This window comes from Diaphorina citri, unplaced genomic scaffold (assembly GCF_000475195.1).
Source record: "Diaphorina citri unplaced genomic scaffold, Diaci psyllid genome assembly version 1.1 scaffold469, whole genome shotgun sequence".
Classification (NCBI taxonomy): Eukaryota; Metazoa; Arthropoda; class Insecta; order Hemiptera; family Psyllidae; genus Diaphorina; species Diaphorina citri.
In genome coordinates this window covers 129,648-151,745 of record NW_007377904.1, presented here as the reverse complement: position 1 = coordinate 151,745, position 22,098 = coordinate 129,648, and the positions used below count along the sequence as shown (strand labels likewise).

Below are 22,098 nucleotides of genomic sequence, written 5' to 3'. Positions count from 1 at the left end.
CTAAAAGGAAACATTATAAATATTATTTGTGAAATAATTGTAAAATGTATTAACCCCTTATGTAATTGTGGACAAAATGAGAAGCCCTTCTTAGTGCTAAAAGGAAAAAAAATGGATAAATCCGTTCTTAGTGCTAAAAGGAAAAAAATGGATTAATCCGTTCTTAGCGCTAAAAGGAAAAAAATGGATTAATCCGTTCTTAGCGATAAAAGGAAAATAAAGGAAGGACGGACTAAAAATGGATATATCTGATGAATTGTTTTGTGTGATACACAGGACGTCTGGAACTTGGCCTGGCGCACTACCGATACTGTGCGTTTAAAAAATGAGCTGATGTTTTAGTCACAAGACAAAACAAGAAATTTTCTTCTTGTCCTGTCGGAAAATTTAAATGAAAGGTGTACATTTTTGACGTTTTCCTGTCTTGAAAAATTGGTTGAGAGTTCCAAGCCCGATCTGAAAGCAAATATTTGAATGAAAAGTAAAAAAAATTAAAACTTGAAAATCTTGGACCTTTTTCTGTCTTGAAAAGTAGGGAGTTAATCGATATTTTGTCAACTAACATTTGATAAAGGATTGTAATTTTTATGCTATTCGATTAGTGTAGCAATTGTAGCATGAATGCTTTTTATGCTCTCCTACGAAAATAGCTGTTGTAGCATGTTTAACGTTCCTACAAATGTAGCAATTGTACCATAAAATGATTTAAATACTCGGTTGGTTCCAATAACGTTATGGTTGTGTTTCTAAAACTGACTTTCAATTTTGCGTTGATCTTTTTTTATATATTAAACCCCCCAAATATTTAATGTAGAAAGTACCTCCAATGAGGGACTATTTGCATTTTTCTCGCTCCTGATTGGGGGCATCTTAACAGGTAACCAACTTTACACCAATCAGGTTGCTGGAAAATGTAAACAACTTCCTTCAACGAAGGGAGATTTCTTCAATGTATTATTTACTTCTTCATTTCTCTGATACACTATTTTTTTAGATCGGAAGATTAATTTTTTTTTTTTTTTTTTTTTTTTTTTATATACCTTTTTTTTTTTTTTTTTTTTTTTTTTTTAGTTTTGTCTACTCCTTTGTTTAATCTCCTGCTTTTGTGACACCGTGTACTGTTTCAATTGGTACTTTTTTTATCGGTTTCATAGATTCCTCGTCTAAAAATCCTCAGTTTATTACTTTCTATTGTTTTTTTATTATGATTTCCAAGTGAATGCTTTAATATGACAAGGACCTGCTCTTGAAAGGGCTTCTTTCTTCAAACCCCTCAATTATTACCAAATAATTCGTTGTTTTTATACTGCTACTATCAGGTTGCACGAGCTTCAAAATTGGGCGTAGCTCGAGATCGGTTTAGATTTTGGCAAATTCCTCTCTTGTAGCACATCTAGAACATATTAGGAACATTCCTACCAACTTTCAGATTTCTACTTGTTGGGGTTTTCGAGATTAGTTTGTGAATGAGTGAATTAAAACTAAAACTAACTCCGCTTTTATAATACCGTGCACAAATATAATAGTAAATATTTTGTGGAGAGAAGTCCATTCAAGACGGGGCCCCCTAATGAAATCAGACCAGAACTAATGATCTAATATTATGTTTATAACTTTCTATTTTTTAGCATATTATATACCTACTTTTTGTTCCATGTCACCGGAAAAATAAAAATGAAGTCCTTTATTATTGTAGGTATGATGTTTTTTATTCATTTTTCAAAAGTCAATATTATGTATTAGTTTGCTCATTATGTAAAATGTGGTTCAACGATTTTTGAATGGAATATACCTTGTTTATACTGCCCGAATAGACTGAAAAGTCCCCATACTCCTGCAGTCTAAATAAGGGTCAAGGTCTCTTTTGAATTTGATGAGATTTTACTGTTTTACATTTGAACGAAATTTTCTACATTGTTCATATAATTTTTCGACCTGTGGGTCCGATTTTTCTGAGCAAGATTTTTTCAGTTTATTCAATCATCAGCGAATACTATTCATTGACAAACTTCAAACAATATCTCCATGCTAGGAGATCAACCAATGAGGGAGAAGAATGCCCTGAGCATTCTTAAACCCCTTAGGGGAGGTCATCAGGTGTTAGGATATTTCATATACCAAATGACGTAGATTTTTGCCAGTATCTTCTCGAAAGTGACTAGAGGTTCCCAACTTTTGAGGAACTTTAACCCATTTACCGCCAGGTGACTTTAAAGTATCACTTGGCGTGAAGATGAAATCTCTTCCCCAGGCCAGTGATATTTCAAATTAGCTCCACACCAAAACCACTCGTGGCCTGGGGATGAAACAAGCCAAATATACTGTTGGCGGTGAAAGTGGTTAAGGTGTGTCCACACATAGTCGACCGGCCGTCGCGGTAAATCTATGTTGTCAAGGCAGTGTGGACGGCTCAGTCGATCGACGACCGTCTATGTCTGGACACCTTAATGTTCGGGGCCATAATCAGACTTTAAACTCGATTTAACTCGGCATTCTGATTGGTTGATTTCGTAATTTTCAACCAATAACATTGCTTAATTGTACGTACACAAGGACTCCACTGTCGGCCAATTCCTCGACGAGGCCAAGAAGGACGCGGCCATTCAGCCCGAGCTACTCGGCCCGGACAACGGAGGCTCCGGCCTCCTGAGGCTACTGGAGATTAGCAATCAGAAGATAACGGCCGAGCTAGATCATAGCGTCAGCATGGATCAGCTGTTCGGAATGAATGCCACTACCAAAATATACAGGTAGGTTGACTGGACTAAGTGTGGGGAAGTGTATGGGTAGGTTGACTGGACTAAGAATGGGGAAATGTAAATGATCTAAACATATGTATGTGTAGGTCATTTAGGTACCTACTTAACGAAACTGACTTGAAAAAAGTGGTCAACTGGCCGATATGAAATGATAGTGGACAATTTTTTACTTTCCTTATCCTGTAAGTAATGTTTTAATGACTAACTGAATAACCAGCAGTAAAAAGAAAATAATAAATACATGAATAATTCAATCTATGATGTCAGACTTTGTTTATTTGGAGACAAAAAAAGTTAGTCCCTTTAAAACGGTCCACAGAACACGTGGTTAAAATATTACCACTCTTTTCTGAAGCACCCTCCCTATTGTACGAATATGCTTTTTTGTGGCAGGGTTCTCTGAATAGTTTAAACCGAGATTAAACTCTGTGGCCCTGGCCATAAGAATCCAGGGTTCTTATTGGCCAATAATCTCGCTCTGTGAGGTTACTAGCCTCGTTGTGCACCAATAAGATTGTTCCGAATGTTGGAAACTCTAATAACTTTCTATCTTTAAGCTGTATCCACACATAGTCGACCCCGTCGATCGACGAGATGAAGAGGTGAATCTATGTTGTCGAGGCAGTGTACGGTTTCGGTCGACTGTGTTTGGACACACCTTTACAGAATATCAGAGGTTTAAAGTTAGGTGGCTCGATAGATGGATTTAATTACTAGTTAGCTAATATGTACATATTAATATAGGATAACATATTTCGTACTGATTTCGAACTTTGTTTTGGACTCCTAAAGGCCCATTTCCCACCTGTCGTTCGGAAAAAAATCGTGTCGCATATAGTGGGATCACTCTCATTTAAATTACATTACCTACAGGACATTCACGACAAGTGGAAACGGGCCTTGAAGCTAAAAACAGGGTGGAGCATACAGCATCGAGCAGGTAGAGGGAAGCGAAGACTTAAACCGCATAGAACTGAGAGCAAAAAGCTCTGTGGTCCACTCTGTATTATTAAATTTATCCTAATGGAAAATGACCACCAGCGAGTTTATTGTTGCCTAAGGCATTCTCTACCACTTAACCCTTGGTAGTTCTAGAACTCTAGATTATAGTGCGGTCGAATTCTGAAACTAAATTTCGTTCCTCGTTTGGAATTCGAACCCACGTTCTCCCACTTATAATAAAAGCTGCGAAGGAAATTATCTTTCCCCTGGATTGAGTGAGATTACTTATCTATCGAGCTACCTAATCTAAATCACTGGCCAATTAAACTAAACATACATAATTATAAATAATTATCTAATTATATTATATTTTTTGCCTTTTGTATTTTTTAGGTCGACGATCGAAGGAAAGGAAAATTAACTCACACACTGATTTAAAAGTAATTTAAAAAAATAAATAAAATTTCAAATTTTATTATTTTATAAATAAAAAGCTTCTTTTCTGTTATTTGTAACGTGAAGGGAGAATTTCTTTAACCACTGTTCTTTCACGGATTATTCTTTAAAGGAGGGTTTAACAAGGTTTTTAGTGATGGGGATTTTTACCTTCCATTCAGTGACAACTATGTAACTGCTCGCATCCTCACATTAACTTCACCCAGCCGCCTGAGTGTGGCCCCAAAAACCATCAGCACCTGGTATCCCAGATGGTCACCCATTCGGATACTAACCATCCGAAACGTTGCTTAACCTATGTGATCCATTGGAAACTGGTGCATTCAACGTGCTATCGCCGCTGGCTCGGAATATTTTACTATTATTTTTTACAAATAATAATAATAATAAATAAAATAGGTACTGTCACAAACGTTGATTTTTGATAAAAAATAAAAAAAAAAATACCTGTGCTAAATTGTATGACCTAGCACGGACTCGAACCAACAACCTCTGGCCTTGAAGTCCACGCCTAACCACATAGGTACCACACTACAGAGTAGGTACAGAAGGTTATTATTACGTAGCTTTTGCTTCCGTAAATGTTGACACCTTTCGCTTACGGAAATAGAATGGGAGGGAGGGTAACGAATCAAACCTCCCTCCCATTTCTTCCCTTTGGGATAGGTCGAGGTGCCACCCCACCTCCAACGCCACCCATTTTGCCACCCCCACCAGACTCCAAGTGCTCAATGATTTCTGTTCAAAAGTGAACGTGAAAATTTACTACGTTTTAATTTCAGTTTCCAAAATGCCATCTCTACGCATTCCCGACCATGCTTACGAGAGTTGCACAATGCTTTCCCAGAGAAAATGAGAAATTATTATTATTATTATTATTTTAATTCTAATCAATGTACAGACAAAAGTACAAGTACGCCAGCCTAGTTAGCTTGGTTGGTAGTGCTTCTGCTCTGTAAGCGCTAGGCCGCGGGTTCGATTCCCGCCCGGGGCGGATTTCATCCTGAACGGATAATGTTCGTTCTCGGAAAGGCTGACGATAAGACCTTAACAGTCACAGTTCCCTCTATCAAACATCTTGAAAAAAAAGTACCTAGGTATAGGTCAGTACTTACGAGTTTTTTAGGAGGTAACTTTTGCTAGGTACCTACCTACTTACTGGATTTACGTAAAAATAAAATCAAGGTAGTGCCGTGAAATTCCTTAAATACGCAACACGCATTTCTTCCGTTAGCTTGGGAGGTTGAAGGGTAGTGGATACTGAGTAGCTTAATGTGAGAAGTGAAACCAAATACCTACAGTTGCAGGAAAAAAAACTGCTAGGTACGAAATTTTTTGGTCACAGGTTATTCCTTGGTGCCGTTAAAAACGACCCTGTCTGAACAATAACCCTTAATTACCAACCCACGACGGTTCCTTTTAAAAATAAAAACTAATCTATTTTTTTTGCATATTTGAGGTAGAACTAAATTCGTGAAACGCGCCCCACTTTTACAGAGGATTCGAATTCCTAGTAACTTTTTTTTCACTGTTGGCAGCCTTGGTGATCATATGATTTCCGGTTTGGAGTTTCCACCTTTTTATTTGTTTTTGTTTTCATTTCCTTTATCACTTTTTGAAGTTTTCAAAATTTTCGGATTTCCTCTGGCTCTTCAGCTATGGCGGAATTTCTTGCGGTGCCACTCAAAAAGCCGACGGACGTCGACATTATCAAGCCTTTGAAGAACCTAATCGCCCTTCAGTTTCCCAACGACAATGAAAAGTTGGACATCCTCAATGAAAAACTCAACTTGTTCAGCAAACTCCGAACAGCGGCCGTTTGGAAAGTGTTTGAAAAACATGAGAGCTCTCTAGAAGTGATTTACAGGTAAGAAAATCAGTTTTTGGTTTCTATGAGACTTATAAATTGGTTTAGATCCTCAACAGTCCAGGTACCATCCCATCAAGTGGTCTGGTCTGGAGTTCCCATCTTACCGCACTCTGATTCAATGATTGTCTAATAATACACAAGTCTTTTGTGACTCATTGAGAATCAGTAGAGTGGTTGAAATCCTAGTCATTACCAAGCCCAAGATCAAGGCCGTTCATCTCTTACTGCAGACATGACTGGAATTTTAATGGGAACTTGAATTTTGCATGAATGGAATTTTTTGGAGGGAATTTCAACAGGCTGATTATAGTTACTTCCTTGTTAGTAGGTACCACCCTAGTACCTATGGAAGTTGTCTGCCTGTTAAAACTGTTGATTGAGTTTTAAGTACCTACTAATGTGAGAGAAGTGCTTGTCTATGGCTTAAGTACTGTAATTTTGCAATTCAATATTATTGGTACTGTAATTTTGCAATTCAATATTATTGAATAAGATAGAAAAAAAAACTATGTAATGAATACAGTACCTACTCAAGTAAAGTACTGTTTTCCTTATTTAAATTGATCAAGGCAACAGTGATACCAAGCTCTATTTATCTCAGAAATACTTGACTAGATAATTATTTACAATGTGCTATTTATTTCAGTATCTACTTAGGAATATCATGGATCATGATGTAACACTTGTTACTACAGGGTACTGTCATACAAGGCTACTTTATATTTTACAATGAATTTGTACTACACAAATTTTCTTTTGTCAAAATTTGGCTTTTGACCGACCAAGCACTTTTTTATGAAGAAAAAAAAAAATAATAAATCTCTTGCCCAAATAATTCTCACAGACCTGAGTACCTTCAAATTAAATTGATCCCAAGGGCAACCTAAACCTAAACCCTTGACAAATGGAGTGTGCCTGAAGGAATTTGATATGTTCCAATCCACTTGACCACAGTGTCTTATAAAATCTAAACTTGCTTTTTTTTCAGCTATTATGATCACTTGGTGTCCTTAGAATCAAAAATATTTCCTGCCACAGTGAATATTCCATTCAGGTGGAAGGATGCTTTCAACAAAGGATCCTTGTTTGGAGGCAGGATCAGTCTTAGTAAGTTTTAGAACAAGGTCACATACAACCTCTTCAAAGATTCAAACTGTTATAGATAGAAAGGAATTGTTGGGTTGAACAGCTTATTCCAGTTGGAAGAAAAATTCACTAAATTTACTTACACCCAAGTGCTTGCTATGAAAATTCCTTAATATTACCAATTTACTTACCTATTATGTGCACAAACTCATTACATAATCAAATTCATCTGAATCTTAATGTTAAAAAAAAAGTACTTAAAAAGTACTTATGTACCTATGAATTCTATGATGATGCAAACATTTATTTTCTTTCTTTCTTTAGAACATTGAACAGTTGTTGGATAAATACAAAATTTTCCTGAAAGTTATTTATAAAATTAATAAATTCTATTATTTTTTTTTTTCCAGCTGTTTGCTCACTGGCATGGGAACGAGTGTGTGTTTTGTTCAATATTGCTGCACTCCAATCGGCTATTGCACAGGCACAAAGCTTGGACACAGATGAGGGGCTCAAGTTAGCCGCCAAAATGTTGCAATCTTCTGCTGGGATTTTCAACTATTTAAAGGTATTAATTCATTTGACATTTGTTTTCTCCCAAAGGAAATAACATAAATTTATAGCCAAAACCAAATCACCCTAGGTAACGCTGATTGAGAGGCTGACAAAAAATACCAACCCCATCTGAACATGGGATAAAGCAAAAAAGAGGAAAGGTACCTATAAATTTTACATTTTAAAATTCAACAGAGTACCTAAATTGATTTAACTTGTTTTTACTGATTGTATTGCTTATATAAGCCTCTTTGATGACCTGCTTTATTTAAAATTTCTTTTATGTGCTAAAGATGTGAGTTAAATTTTATTGAAAAAATTACTTTACCAAATGTGTGTAGGTACTCATTACTCAAATAAATGTGAAATGTAAATGCAGTTTCGAGCATGGGGCAAAACGGTACCCCGGGTCAAAACGATACCCCATCCTTTTTAGGAGCTAGGAAGTGCTGAGATCTCTCGGATGAACTAAGATCTATTCCCGCAAGTGTTTTCTTTGTTTTGATCTGTGGTTGATTCTTTTTGCTTTTTTTATTATTATTTTTTTATTTGGATGTTTAAACGCATTAATTTTATGCAATTACATAAACATTTACATAGGTAGGTAGTAAAAATAATAAGAGTACGGAGTTGTTTTCGATTTCAGGATGATGCAATTTCCCCCGTGTTCCCCTACATAATAAAATTATCCATACCTACTCATGGGTACGCCATATTTTATGGATTTGGAATATTCGTGTCATTTTATATGGAGCGTAGGTTGATGTTCACTTATGGAATATGGATTCAGCTTATATCATCAATTCATCAGCGATTAAACGCAGTTCAATATACTCAAAACCCAAACCTGATCAGTTTTACGACCTGCCAGCCTAGTTAGCTTGGTGGGTCTGCCTTGTAAGCGCTAGGTCGCGGGTTCAATTCCCGCCGGGGAGGATTTTGTCCTAAACGGATCAGGTTCGTTCTCGGTAAGGCTGACTTTCCGTAACTTCTGAGGTCTTATGTCGTCCCGAAATCGAAAAGAAAAGGAGGACAGGATAGGAGAAAGCCAGCCGTTCCAAGAACCACCCTTATCTGTTGCTGATAAAGCTCGTTCCGGGCGGGAATCGAAGCCACGACCCAACGCTCAGGCAGACAGACAGGCCACGCTCCAAGCTGACTAGGCTGGCTTGATAACTTCTCTTGTTAGCTTGGAGGGTAGCGCATCTGCCTTGTAAGCGCAAGGTCGCGGGTTCAAACCCTCGACTCATCCTGTCCTTGAACTTTCAACTCTTGAGATTCGCTCCAACACTCCAGCAATCCAGACAGATACAGATTCCATGGACTAGATTTTACAAATGTACAAACCGATCCTCTCCAGACAAATTCCACGAACTAGGTCGTTTTTCATACAAATCAGGCAAGATTCAACCCGAAGCAGTCCAAGATTCAACTCTAAGCCCATTTAAAAATCAGACCAGACTAGTAGACTGTCTGAGATAGAGTTCCAGACGGTCTCAGACTCCAAACAAGGAAAAGACCTGTCTGGTAATCTGGTTTATATCTCTATTTCGATTGGAGCACTTCTCAGAACCTCCTTAGCGGATCACAATGGCATTACTATTCCGAACAAGTTTACAACCATGTTACAAGGACCGTCGCGCATTGGAAGTGTAGTCGCGCGACTTTTTTATGTTTGATAGAGGGGACTGTAACAACGCCAGCCGTTCCACGAACGAACCTTATCTTCTAGGACAGTCGGACCTTAGAAGCGCAGTCGTGCGACTTTGAGTAGCGCGTAGTTGCCTGAAGAACCAAACCCTATGAAAATGATAGATACCTTCTATAGCAGTGGTTCTCAAACTTTTTTTGCATGGCGCCCCCTCAGAGTAGGTACTTAAGTAGTACCTAAGTCCATCCTAATTTAATCCTAACCCAGTTGACCTCAATGCACTGTCCAATTACGAGGGCACTTAACGAATTGACCATCAGATTTACATAAACTTGAACTAAGAACTAAGGTTTTAAGATCACCCACTACTCTAAGGTCCGTCACTTAAATTCAACCTTAACTTGTACGTTTATGGATAGTTACCAAGTGATTCGAGAACCAGGAAGTTGTAGTCACCAATGTATCGATGTTGTTCCGAAATGGACATTGTTTTCAAATTTGCTCGGACAACAAGGACAATTGGATACTCAACTCAACACGGTCTGTATGTGTGCTTTGTCGGCGACAGACAGAGACAGACAGACTGTCTGTCTCTGTCGGACGGCCTGAGTGTTAGTGGCTGGCCTAAGACGGTCTGACAAACTTAGGTCTGTCAGACCACGGTCTGAGTGTGGGTGGTGAGCATTCGTAAAAGCTTAACCCGTCATGAATGGAGTTAAGCTGGACGGGCATACAAATCAGCACTATCAGGCCTTGGTGTGCAAACAGAACAAGGAAGTGGGCCAGGAGATTGCTAGACTAACGGTAAGAGGGGAAATTGACTAATCCTTCGGAATAAGAGCAGAAAAATTCTCTAGTATTTAGGAAAATAATGCTACTATCAGGCCTTGGTGTGCAAACAGAACAAGGAAGTGGGCCAGGAGATTGCTAGACTAACGGTAAGAGGGGAAATTGACTAATCCTTTGGAATAAGAGCAGAAAAATTCTCTAGTATTTAGGAAAATAATGCTACTATCAGGCCTTGGTGTGCAAACAGAACAAGGAAGTAGGCCAGGAGATTGCTAGATTAACGGTAAGAGATGGATTTTAGTCTGGAAAATTGACTAATCTCTTGGAATAAAAGCAGAAAAATTCTCTAGTATTTAGGAAAATAATCAAGAAAACAAAAAACATACCTTTTTTGTGACAATATTCTATTCTACTCAGTGTGCCATGGAGCTGTTTCGCGAGGCCCAAAGTCGCTCCGGGCGACCTCAGCTGTGCGAAGACATCATGAACAAAGCTCAACGCAACCTGACCGAAGCCCAGAAAGACAACGATTTCATTTATCACGAGCGAATACCCGATGTGAAATCTTTGGAGCCTGTGGGGAAAGCTGCCCTGGCGAAACCTTTGCCCCTACCTACGCGGTTCTCGACCAAGCCAGCCGACCTGTTTGAGTTCCTAGTGCCCATGGTGATACATCAGTCCATGGCAGGTAAGATCCAAGACAACGATTTCATTTATCACGAGCGAATACCCGATGTGAAATCTTTGGAGCCTGTGGGGAAAGCTGCCCTGGCGAAACCTTTGCCTCTGCCTACGCGGTTCTCGACCAAGCCAGCCGACCTGTTTGAGTTCCTAGTGCCCATGGTAATACATCAATCCATGGCAGGTAAGAACAAACCTCAGTGGTTGTAGCGGCTTTAGCTATAGCCGAAAGGTGATGCACAAATAGAGAAAATATCTCTTTTATCAGCCATACACCACGGTGATGGTCTCTAGCCATGTTTAATTGGCTCGTCCTGAACCGCAGTCAACCATCGTGATGACTTGCGCTTGTTCTTTTCAAGCAGAGAGAACCCTTTGAAACTATCACCTAGGTAGGCTGGTTAGGGTTAGCTGGTCTTCTGTCTGTTTAGAGTCGCACAGCCAGACGCTAGTCTACTCTTTAACTTCAGTGGTGAAGTGGTTTGCATGATGGACTTTGAATCTGGAGGTTGGTGGTTCGAGTCCAAACCGTCATAAAAAGGAGGGCGTGGGTTCGATCCCAGCCGAGGCATGGAATTTTATCCTCACTTATTTGAAAATTTGACCACATAATAATGGAGCTCTGAGGGTTAGGTGGTAGAGAACGGTTCCGGCGTTAACCTCGCCTAGCGGTTGCCTTCCACCCAAGAGTCTATTATTAAACGGATCCATGTAATTATCTTTTTTTTATCTATGTTCTCTATTGTACTTTCAGGTTTCGAGCAGAAGAAGAGTGATATTGTAAACGGGGAGATTGCCAAGCTCAGAGAGAGCACTCAACTGATGAACACAGTTCTGTCCAGTCTCAATCTACCCGCCTCTCTAGAGGACACCCATGGGACTGAACTGCCCTCGTCTCTACAGGAAAAGTCCCAGGCAGTCATTAACAATGGAGGTAGGCAACTTTTTTTTTCCGCTCTGTTTAGGATTACTTTATCCCCGTCACTGTAAAACTGCGTTATTTCTGAGACAAACATTGCACAAGGACCATTAAAATTTTACATTTTCAAACAAGAACTATTCTACTTCGTATTAGGATTTGGTCCAGTGAGCAGTATTGTGTATAGAGGTTCTCTTCTATGTACAGAGAGAGGTTCTATATTCTCGTAATTGGATACACTTGTTCCACATCCTCTCTAATGAGTCTGTACTCATCTTCAGTGTTGAATTTAGGAATTTAGAACCATCAGTGTGGAATTTAGAATCTTTCATATTAATTCTCAGCACTGTTAATATCAATATTTTGGAAAAAATATTTATTATTTTATTTAATAAATAGGTTTGATTGAGGGAACTGTAGCTGCTAAGGTCTTATCGTCCCGAAATCGAAGAGAGAAGGAAGACAGGATAGGAGAAAGCCAGATGTTCCGAGAACGAACATTATCCGTTCAGGATAGAATCCGCTCCGGAATCTTGTCAAAAAAAAAAAAAAAAAAAAAAAAAAACCCCCATGCCCAAACCCGGAGCCCAAACCCCATAAATTAAAAAAAAAAAAAAAAAAAAAAAAAAAAAAAACACCCCATGACCAAACTCGTAGCACCAACCTCATTAATTGACAACCTGCCCTTGTGTAATGTCTTCGAAATTGAATAACCTTTAAGTAGGTACTTTCAAATTAAGAAGGGAAACAAAAAATAGCTAATCCTTAGAAACCTGGAAATGACTTTATCAAAATTCAGTAAAAAAATAAATAAATAATAAATAATAATAATAATAGTAATAAAATAAAATGCTAATAAGGCCCAACAAAAAACAGCACTAACCGGAAAGTGCGAGTCGATGAATTGTCCAAAGGAGAGACCATAACAGCCTTCAGTAAGTTGTCAGCAACGAAATTGATTAAAATAAATAATAAGTCAATAATACATATCAATAATAGGTACATAATACAGGCACCTGTCACTAAAGACATTAACAGCAATGTCCAAGCTCAGAGAGAGCACTCAACTGATGAACACAGTTCTGTCCAGTCTCAATCTACCCGCCTCTCTAGAGGACACCCATGGGACTGAGCTGCCCTCGTCTCTACAGGAAAAGTCCCAGGCAGTCATTAACAATGGAGGTAGGCAACTTTTTTTTTTTCGCTCTGTTTAGGATTACTTTATCCCCGTCATTGTAAAACTGCGTTATTTCTGAAATTCTGAGACAACACATTGCACAAGGACAATTAAAATTTTACGAGTGGATGCCCTTCGCCCTCAACCTTTGCTATTTCTTTAGCAAGGGAAATTGAGGCTGGTATATTCCCTGTTTAAAGTCTCCCAGTCAGACTAAGCTGGTTTACTCTTTCTTTAACTTCCCCCAACCAGACAAAACACCTTTAATTTCTAGCCCCTTTCATATAACAGAGTCATGTGTATGGCTTTCATATAACAATGTCAGGGCCCTTCGCCCTCAACCTTTGCTATTTCTTTAGCAAGGGAAATTGAGGCTGGTATATTCCCTGTTTAAGGTCTCCCAGTCAGACTAAGCTGGTCCACTCTCTCTTTAACTTCCCCCAACCAGACAAAACACCTTTAATTTCTAATAGTCAAGTCCCAGCATTTGATACCAATCATATAGCAATGCCAGATTTAATTTTTCGTTCCCCTTTCATATAAGAGTGTCATGTTTAATTTATACTTTCATATGACAGTGTCATGTTTAATTTCTATCCCCTTTCGTATAACAGTGTCATGTTTAATGTCTCGCCCCTCAGGTATTGAGAAGTTGGAGAGTCTAATTCGAGAGTTGCCTGATCTTCTACAGAGGAACACGGAAATCCTGAACGAATGTGATCGAATGATCAATGATGAGAAATCTTCAGACGATCAGCTGCGGTAAGTAGGCTGACAATCAGGAGGTCGCGAGTTCGATGTTTACAGCTCACTACTGAATCACTAGTAATTGACGGATTTTGATGCAAAAATGACTTGTAACCTATACAAGTCTTGTAGTCCATAAGTCGTTTTCTTTTGTAGACTAAGCTGGTTTACTCTTTCTTTAACTTCCCCCAACCAGACAAAACACCTTTAATTTCTAGCCCCTTTCATATAACAGAGTCATGTTTATGGCTTTCATATAACAATGTCTGGTTTAATTTTTCGTTCCCCTTTCATATAACAGAGTCATGTTTAATTTATACTTTCATATGACAGTGTCATGTTTAATTTCTATCCCCTTTCATATAACAGTGTCATGTTTAATGTCTCGCCCCTCAGGTATTGAGAAGTTAGAGAGTCTAATTCGAGAGTTGCCTGATCTTCTACAGAGGAACACGGAAATCCTGAACGAATGTGATCGAATGATTAATGATGAGAAATCTTCAGACGATCAGCTGCGGTAAGTAGGCTGACAATCAGGAGGTCGCGAGTTCGATGTTAACAGCTCACTACTGAATCATCTGAATCACTAGTAATTGACGGATTTTGATGCAAAAATGACTTGTAACCTATACAAGTCTTGTAGTCTATGAGTCGTCTAACTGTAATTATTAAACTCACATGAAGGGGTAAACGCTTCGATGTGCGAAACACTTCGTCACAAGACATGAAAATGTACCTGATCCACTCGACCCCAAAAGTATGAAACCAATCAATTATTACTTTATTACCTACTCGCAGGTTGCCCGTGCTTCACCACGAAAATTAGATCACAATTCGATATCGGTTTGGATTTCGGCAAAATCCTCTCTTATTGCACATCTAGAACATGTTAGGAATATTCCTACCAAATTTCAGCTTTCAAGGTGTTAGGGTTCTGGAGATGAAGTAATCAGTGTGTGAATTTATCCCACTTACATACAACTAATAGTAGAGATTTTCAACTTGTCCTTATTTATTTCCCCTATGCTGATTTTCAGATCACAATTCAAAGAGCGCTGGACTCGAACACCGTCCTCTCAATTGACAGAAACTTTCCGCGTCAATTTGGCCAAGTACAGGGAGATTATCAATAATGCCATCAGGGCTGATAAGGTAAAATAAAATATACCCTGATTATACTGCCAGCATAGAATAGGTACCGATATCTTGTTTATACTGTCATATAATCCGTACGCTACACTCCCCGGCCCTGGGGCTCAGAACTATCCACAGAACCCGATGCCCGCCCAACAAAACCCAGGTGAGTTTATTTAGAGGGACATACTACGGGATGGACATGCTATGACACAGACCTATAATCCGTACGCTACACTGCCCGGCCCTGAGGCTCAGAACTATCCGCAGAACTCGATATTGCAATACAGTAGCGAGGCTATACTAGGAATGGGAATGGGTATTGCAATCGGTCCAAATTTTCAAAATCGGGAAATGGGTGGAAATTCAGTGTCAGACCCATTTGCTCCAAAGAAAAGTCCCCAAAATAAGGGCATCCTTTACAGTCCTGTGCCCTCCCTAGAGTTACCGTTACAATCCGTTTTGGGGTTCCTTGATTCCAAAAAAGTTATTTTTAGCCCATGGTCTGTATGTATGTGCGTGTAATACAGGTTTAAATGGGAAAAGGTGGTGTACAAAATATCTCAAGAACGGTTTGTCGTAGAGCGATGAAATTCGGTATGTTTCCCCGGTATGGTCCAATGACATGACTATAATAATTTGGTAAAAATCGGACAGTCACCCATCCAGATTAAACCAAAATCCAAAATCAATGTTGCTTAACCCTTATTTTTACTTTCTATTTCTACTACTACAGTTAAAGCGAAGCTAAACAAGTAATGAGAAAGTATTTTTAATCGGTCCAATTTTTTTAGAAAAGTTATTTTTAGCCCATGGTCTGTATGTATGTGCGTGTAATACAGGTTTAAATGGGAAAAGGTGGTGTACAAAATATCTCAAGAATGGTTTGTCGTAGAGCGATGAAATTCGGTATGTTTCCCCGGTTATGGTCCAATGACATGACTGTAATAATTTGGTAAAAATCGGACAGTCACCCATCCAGATTAAACCAAAATCAATGTTGCTTAACCCTTACTTTTACTTTCTATTTTCTACTACTACAGTTAAAGCGAAGCTAAACTAGTAATGAGAAAGTATTGCAATCGGTCCAATTTTTTTTTAACACCTGTTTCTGTTCTTTTCTCAGGTGGTTCAAAAGACGTTTGAGCAGCATGGTAAAGCCATATCTCTGCTCAGTCAGGGTTCAGCCGCTATAATTCAAGCCTTACCCTCAGTGAGTGGAGGAAGTAATGCCACCAACTGTAGTGCGGCCCGCCAGTTGAGACAACTTATGGAAGAGGTGAGCATAAGACATTTTCTACACTGGAAAACTACGTTATTTCGGACACAAACGTTGCACAAGGACCACTAAAATGAGGATTGAAAAAAGATTTGGACAGCAATGAGCAGAAAAGAACCATCCATAAGGGGAATTGCCCTATAGATGTTCTGTTTAATGCTGTCCAATTGATGGAAGGAACTGTAACTGCCGAGGTCTTATCGTTCCGAGATCGAAGAGAGAAGAAAGACAGGAGAGGAGAAAGACAGCCGTTATTGGAGATTTTCTTTTGAAGTAAATCAAAGGTAAGTCGGGACTTGGGTGTTTTGAAGTCAATTCTTTACTCAAAAGCAACGTGCTCTATTCGTTATTAAATCCTCTGCATCTACGTGCAAGAGGGACCCCTGGGAACTGCAAAGACTACGTGTGGATAGGTGTATAGATATTTAATTAGATACCGAGAACATATGTAATTACAAATCATAATACCAACCAATCTTACAATGTGTTATGCAAAAGTCCAGTGTGTTTCTCATATTGTAACCGAAACCGAAAGCCTGATGTTGTCTGTGTGGAACATGATATTTCATATTGGCGATATATTGGAGTATTATGCACCATACAGGGTCTCTCCAAAGTTGTGTGCTATCCTACAATTTTAAGTTTTGAGTAAGTAATTTTTCGAGTGGATTGGAACACATCACATGCCTTCAGGCACACTCCATTTGTCAAGGGTCTAGGTTTTCCTTGCCCTTGGGATCAATTTAATTTGAAGGAGCCATTAATTATAATGGAATTTATAATTTCTAAATTTTTTTCTGCAACTACCTGAAAACTAAAACTGGCACTTGGCAATATCTCAGAGTGGCAATAACTGGCAATATCTCAGAGTGCTACCGCGCTCCTTAATAAAAATGTACATTTTGTAGGACATGACGTTTTTTTTAGGTCAAAATAGTTTGTCCTCTGTTGTCCGACATAAGTGCACGTCACAACGGCGACTATGGACCGTAGCCATAGACCGTTGAGCCTCGCCAAGACCATCGACCCCCGCCAAGACTATCGACCTTCACATGAGGGTGTCCACAATGGAGCCTTGGCACCTCCTGTTTATTAGTACCTCCTGGAAATTTTTGAGTTTACAATGTTATCAAAAATGTATATCTACAAAACCAACGACCATCACAGAAAAAAATAAAATAATAAAATATTAGGCTCAAAATCTTCATTTTCTGTGAAACCCAATTTCTGCCCACCCTGTACAATGCAATCTTTACACCACAATATTTATTACCTGGAGAACACCCTATACACACCATAACACCATGATGTGTGAAATAAAATTATTGTGGAGAGAAAAATATAAAATAATACGAAATAATTATCTATCAATATGTGGAATCCTACAAATATTAATTTATGTATAAAATCCTATGTACAAAACTATGTATACTATACTTTGTATCGGTATGTAGGCATGTACGAAATCCTATGTATGAAATTATGTACAGGTATGTAATGTACAAAAGTATGTTATCCAATAATTAAAATGTCACTCATACCACAGACACTCGGCGATTTTAATTTGCATGAAACGTACAAATATGCAAATGTTAACTTTTGGAAAGAAGAAAAAACAAACGTGAAATATTATTTCACAAAATGTTACCAGACATGCCTGTCAGCAAGATCATCTGGGAATTACATCATGGAGATTTCAAAGTTTGATATACAAGAATACCCAAGTTAACATGAGAAATTACCTATGAGTTAACACGAAAAACATGAACATATACAAGAAACTGCGTTCCCTTTAAACACCTAATGTACAACAAAAAATATACCTGAGGAATTAACAAATATCTGCAAGACAAAAAAGAAATGAATACGTTCTTAATCTTACGTAGGGCTTTATGCACGCTCCAAATGATATTACATAAAAAATGCTAATGCAAATACGGGTTACAACAAAAAATATACCTGAGGAATTAACAAATATCTGCAAGACAAAAAAGAAATGAATACGTTCTTAATCTTACGTAGGGCTTTATCCACGCTCCAAATGATATTACATAAAAAATGCTAATGCAAATACGGGCTCAGACGTAATCCAACATTTCCCAGATCAGCAAAAGAGACTTAGAGAGATCCTATGTGAACCTTTTCTGGTTCTGGTACAGAATCATGTATAATTTATCACACATCAAATCAAACTCGCTTCTTCCCACACGAGAATTAGAGATTCGTCTGAGATACAATAGATCTTTTTTTGCCAAGAATATAAAATCTGGTGTGAACATCACACGACTTTCCTTATCCTATTGAATAATGCTTATTTGAGTGTTCTTTTACCCTAACTTTTACAATATCTCTAACCGTTTTGTCGCTATAACTGAAAACCGCCAAAAAACGGTCGAAATCTGTCCAAAAGCGGTAAAAATACCGCCAAGCGCAGCAACCATCTCAAACAAACGTTTTGTGTTGCATCCTTGTCACATTAGTGAACCACATACCAAATTTCAAGTTTCTAGCTTATACCGTTCCCGAGATATTGTTAAATTACACCAAAAACCGCCAAAAAGCGGTAAAATGCCGCCAACCGTTGCACCGATCCTAACCAAAAGTTTCGTGTCGCATCCTTGTCACATTTGACAGCTACATACCAAATTTCAAGTCTCTACCTCTTACCGTTCTCGAGATATTTTGTTTACAGACACACGGACACACAGACACAGACACGGACCAATGGCTGAAACTTTGGATTTAAGCTCTAGGGACCTCAAAACGTGTTTTTTTTTTTTTTTTTTTCCATCAATAGGTGGTCGTTCGATGACCATAGACCCCGTGGGGACACAGCTTAAGGTGCGTAGGTACTCATCTGGCAGCCACGACAGCGCTGCGACTTGCGGCAAATCGGTGAACTATCGCAGCAGAAACAGCGCTGCGGAAGGCCAATTTGGAACATTCAATTGAGGTTGCTTTCATAAAATATTTCACCGCGGTCCATCTTATTTTCCTTCACGGTCCATTTTCTTCACAGACAATCGGTTGGACAGCTCTCACGCATACCTGAATCTCACTTTGATGTATTAATAGAACTTTGAAAGCCCCATAGAGATTATTGCTCTATGTACTATATTACCTATGTATACTGAAACCCCAATAGAGATTTATGCTTATACCTATATACATTAGACCATGTACTTTATATCCTCTATGGATCTATTCTCTCTTCAAAACCGGCGGTCACACACTGTATCTTACTAGTTCTCTCATTCATTCATAAGTAGGCAACCTATCAGTAAACGTAGAGCAGGTAGAACCCGAACTCTTGTGCACTTTACTATACAGGGTAGGGGTCATATTATTGAACGAGCGAACATGATTGGGGACTCAGTGAAGATGACTTGTGCGTGGATGTATCCAAGACGAAGCTTATCTTCTCGTCTGGTCAAACGTAGGTGCTACCTGCAACGAACAAGACCTGCTGCTAGCAAATGATGCGGCGATCCAAGTTGCAGAATATTGGAAGAGGAGTATATGACATGGTCATTGGTTAAAGTGGATTTGCGGTGTCCACTGGATAAAACGGTTAAAGCTGTGTCACACATAGGCCACACATAGTTGACGGCCGTTGATCGACGATCATCGTCGATGGACGAGGTGCATCTATGTTGTCGTTGAGGCAGTGTGGATTTGTCAGTCGACATCGAACGACGAGGAAAAACTATGTTATCGAGCTAGTGAGGACGGTTCAGTCGACATCGATCGATGGCCGGTCGACTATGTGTGGACACACCTAAAGGGATGGCCACACTACAACACAGACCACACGTGTGGCACACGAGTCTAACGCAGCAGTTGTTTCATGGCTGTGAAACGAAGAGGCGCGGCGAGGCGGTGATCCACCCTGTTTCTGACTGAAGAGATACCTTAATCTCCGCGTTATAGAAACTGAAAGTGATGCTTTCATACACACAGTATACATAATATGTGGTGATAATATACTATGTAGAAGCAGTGTGAGCCAGTGTGTATGTTTGAAGAGAAAGGATTTGCCATCAGGCAGTCTAGAGTGGAAGACAGAGTTTTGAGATTGAGAACACTCACCAGGTCCATTCACTTGAATCTTAAAGCTCGAACAGGAAAAGATGAAATCATCATAAAAAGGTAGAAACTACCATCACGTCACATCACGTGAGCTCATGGAGAGTCAGAAAGATGTAGTTCAAAGTTTTCCCGTAATATTGGAGGTATGTTCGTTCATGATAGCCACACTGTTATTAAACTGAACTTACGTGACGTGATGGTAGTAGCAGTCCTGAACGAAAATACCTACAATATTCTTATGGGAAAACTTCGAACTACATCTTTCTGACTCCCCATGAGTTCACGTGACGTGATAGTGGTGTATTTCTACTGGTAATTATGCAGAAGTCACGTCCCGTGGAAAAGAACAGCTCCTTTTGTATTTTACGTAACCCTATAATAACACTAATCACTGCTCCAATTGTGGAAACTCCTTCTTGCATTTAACCTAACCCTATAATAACACTGGTCACTGCTTGTTTGTGCCAGTTCCTTTGGTAGCAATATTCCACGGACGTGACTTCTGCACAAGTAGATACCATTTCTACCTTCACAGACACCTCTACACATCAGGTATATATCACTGAGATACTCTGGCCGTCTCATTCAAGATTCTGTAAGCCATAAGCCAGATTCTGTAAGCCAGGTTATAGAACTTTCACTACACTACCTTGTTTATCCTGCCCGAATAGGACTGAAAAGTCCCTTTACCCCAGCAGTCTAAAAAAGGTCTCGTATATTTGATGGGTTAAAGAGTAATACATACAACTAACAATTCAGTAAAAAGACCTTGCTTAACTTGAAAAAAAAAAGGGTAAATGTAAATTAATAGGTGGTAGTAGAGAATGACAGTAAAATAAAATACAACAGGTAAAGATAGGTAGTATGTGTACATTTGAGGAATATCACGAGGAATCAGTCAATCAGCAACGCTATGAACTGCTAGAATGTATCCTGCAGGGAAAGATTGGCAAAAGAGCTCCTGGTAAAAAAATCTTCTGTCTAGCCAAACTGAGAATCTGGCCACTCAGGGTCTCAGGTGTAAGGACAAACAGCCCTAAAGGATGGGTTAAGCTTATTATACGAATCTGAGAACCTAGTTCAAATTAAAAGGCAGACGCGTTACTCTCCAAGCTAACTAGACTGTGGCGGTGTGGCCTAGGGGAAATTCATGAGAGCGGGTTTGAGAAAGAGACCAATACACGAAAAGGCCACTCCGAGGCTTAGGTGATAGGGGCAAACAGCCCTAAAGAATTGGTATTATAAAAAAAAACTTGACCCCGCCGGGAATCGAACCCGGGTCTCCCGCGTGCAAGGCGAGCGCAGTGACCACTACGCCATGGGAGCTGACAAAGAATTGGTATTGGTAAAGGTAGGGCCATCGGCTTTAATAAACGCCCTTGGTCACTGCGACCTGGTTAGATCTTTTGTGATATGCCCTAAAGAATGCGTTAAGCTTCTACGAATCTGAGGAAGAGACTCTGTCATAGGCCGCATTGAGTCAGTCACTCACGCTTGGAGTGTCTGTCAGTCTTAGGTCTTTCAGACCGCCGCGCCAGAACGTGTGTGGCGGAAAAGACTTTCCACTTTTAAGTATCCCAGACGGACTGAAGACTGGAAACTTTTTCCGCTGCAGACACTCCGACTGTCTGTCTGTCCGACAGCCGCAGTGAATGGTCCGCCCTACAGTTTGAATTTCAATCAATCTTTTTTGTTTTTAACAAATTAACGGGGTATACCCATGTTTATTTTTACAAATACGAATTCTAGAATATATAATATTATAAAATGTGTTAGGGGATCTTAGATTCTCCTGAGTAAATATTGTGGTTACTAGCGGGGTTCGCCACTGCGGTCTCCGCATTACAAAACAACTACCTCGACTACAAGACTACAAAACTACCTGGCTTTGTTTCAAGCTCTGGGAGAAAGTTTGCAGTCTCTATTACCCGTCTACTACACCTGTCTCTCTCTCTCTGTCTCTC

General features: G+C 39.2%; 1 protein-coding gene across 1 annotated transcript; it reads left to right on the top strand.

The window, feature by feature from the left end:
* Positions 1-5,734: 5,734 nt before the first annotated feature.
* Positions 5,735-16,045, top strand: LOC103509123 (programmed cell death 6-interacting protein; the record flags this gene model as incomplete). The annotated part of the gene is given in 9 exon segments (XM_026823532.1): positions 5,735-6,024; positions 7,016-7,134; positions 7,524-7,681; positions 10,192-10,257; positions 10,526-10,796; positions 11,544-11,723; positions 13,527-13,647; positions 14,670-14,784; positions 15,893-16,045. Coding segments are annotated over 9 exon segments (1,392 nt in total), but the record flags the coding sequence as incomplete, so codon positions are not given.
* Between the last annotated feature and the right edge of the window lie 6,053 nt (positions 16,046-22,098).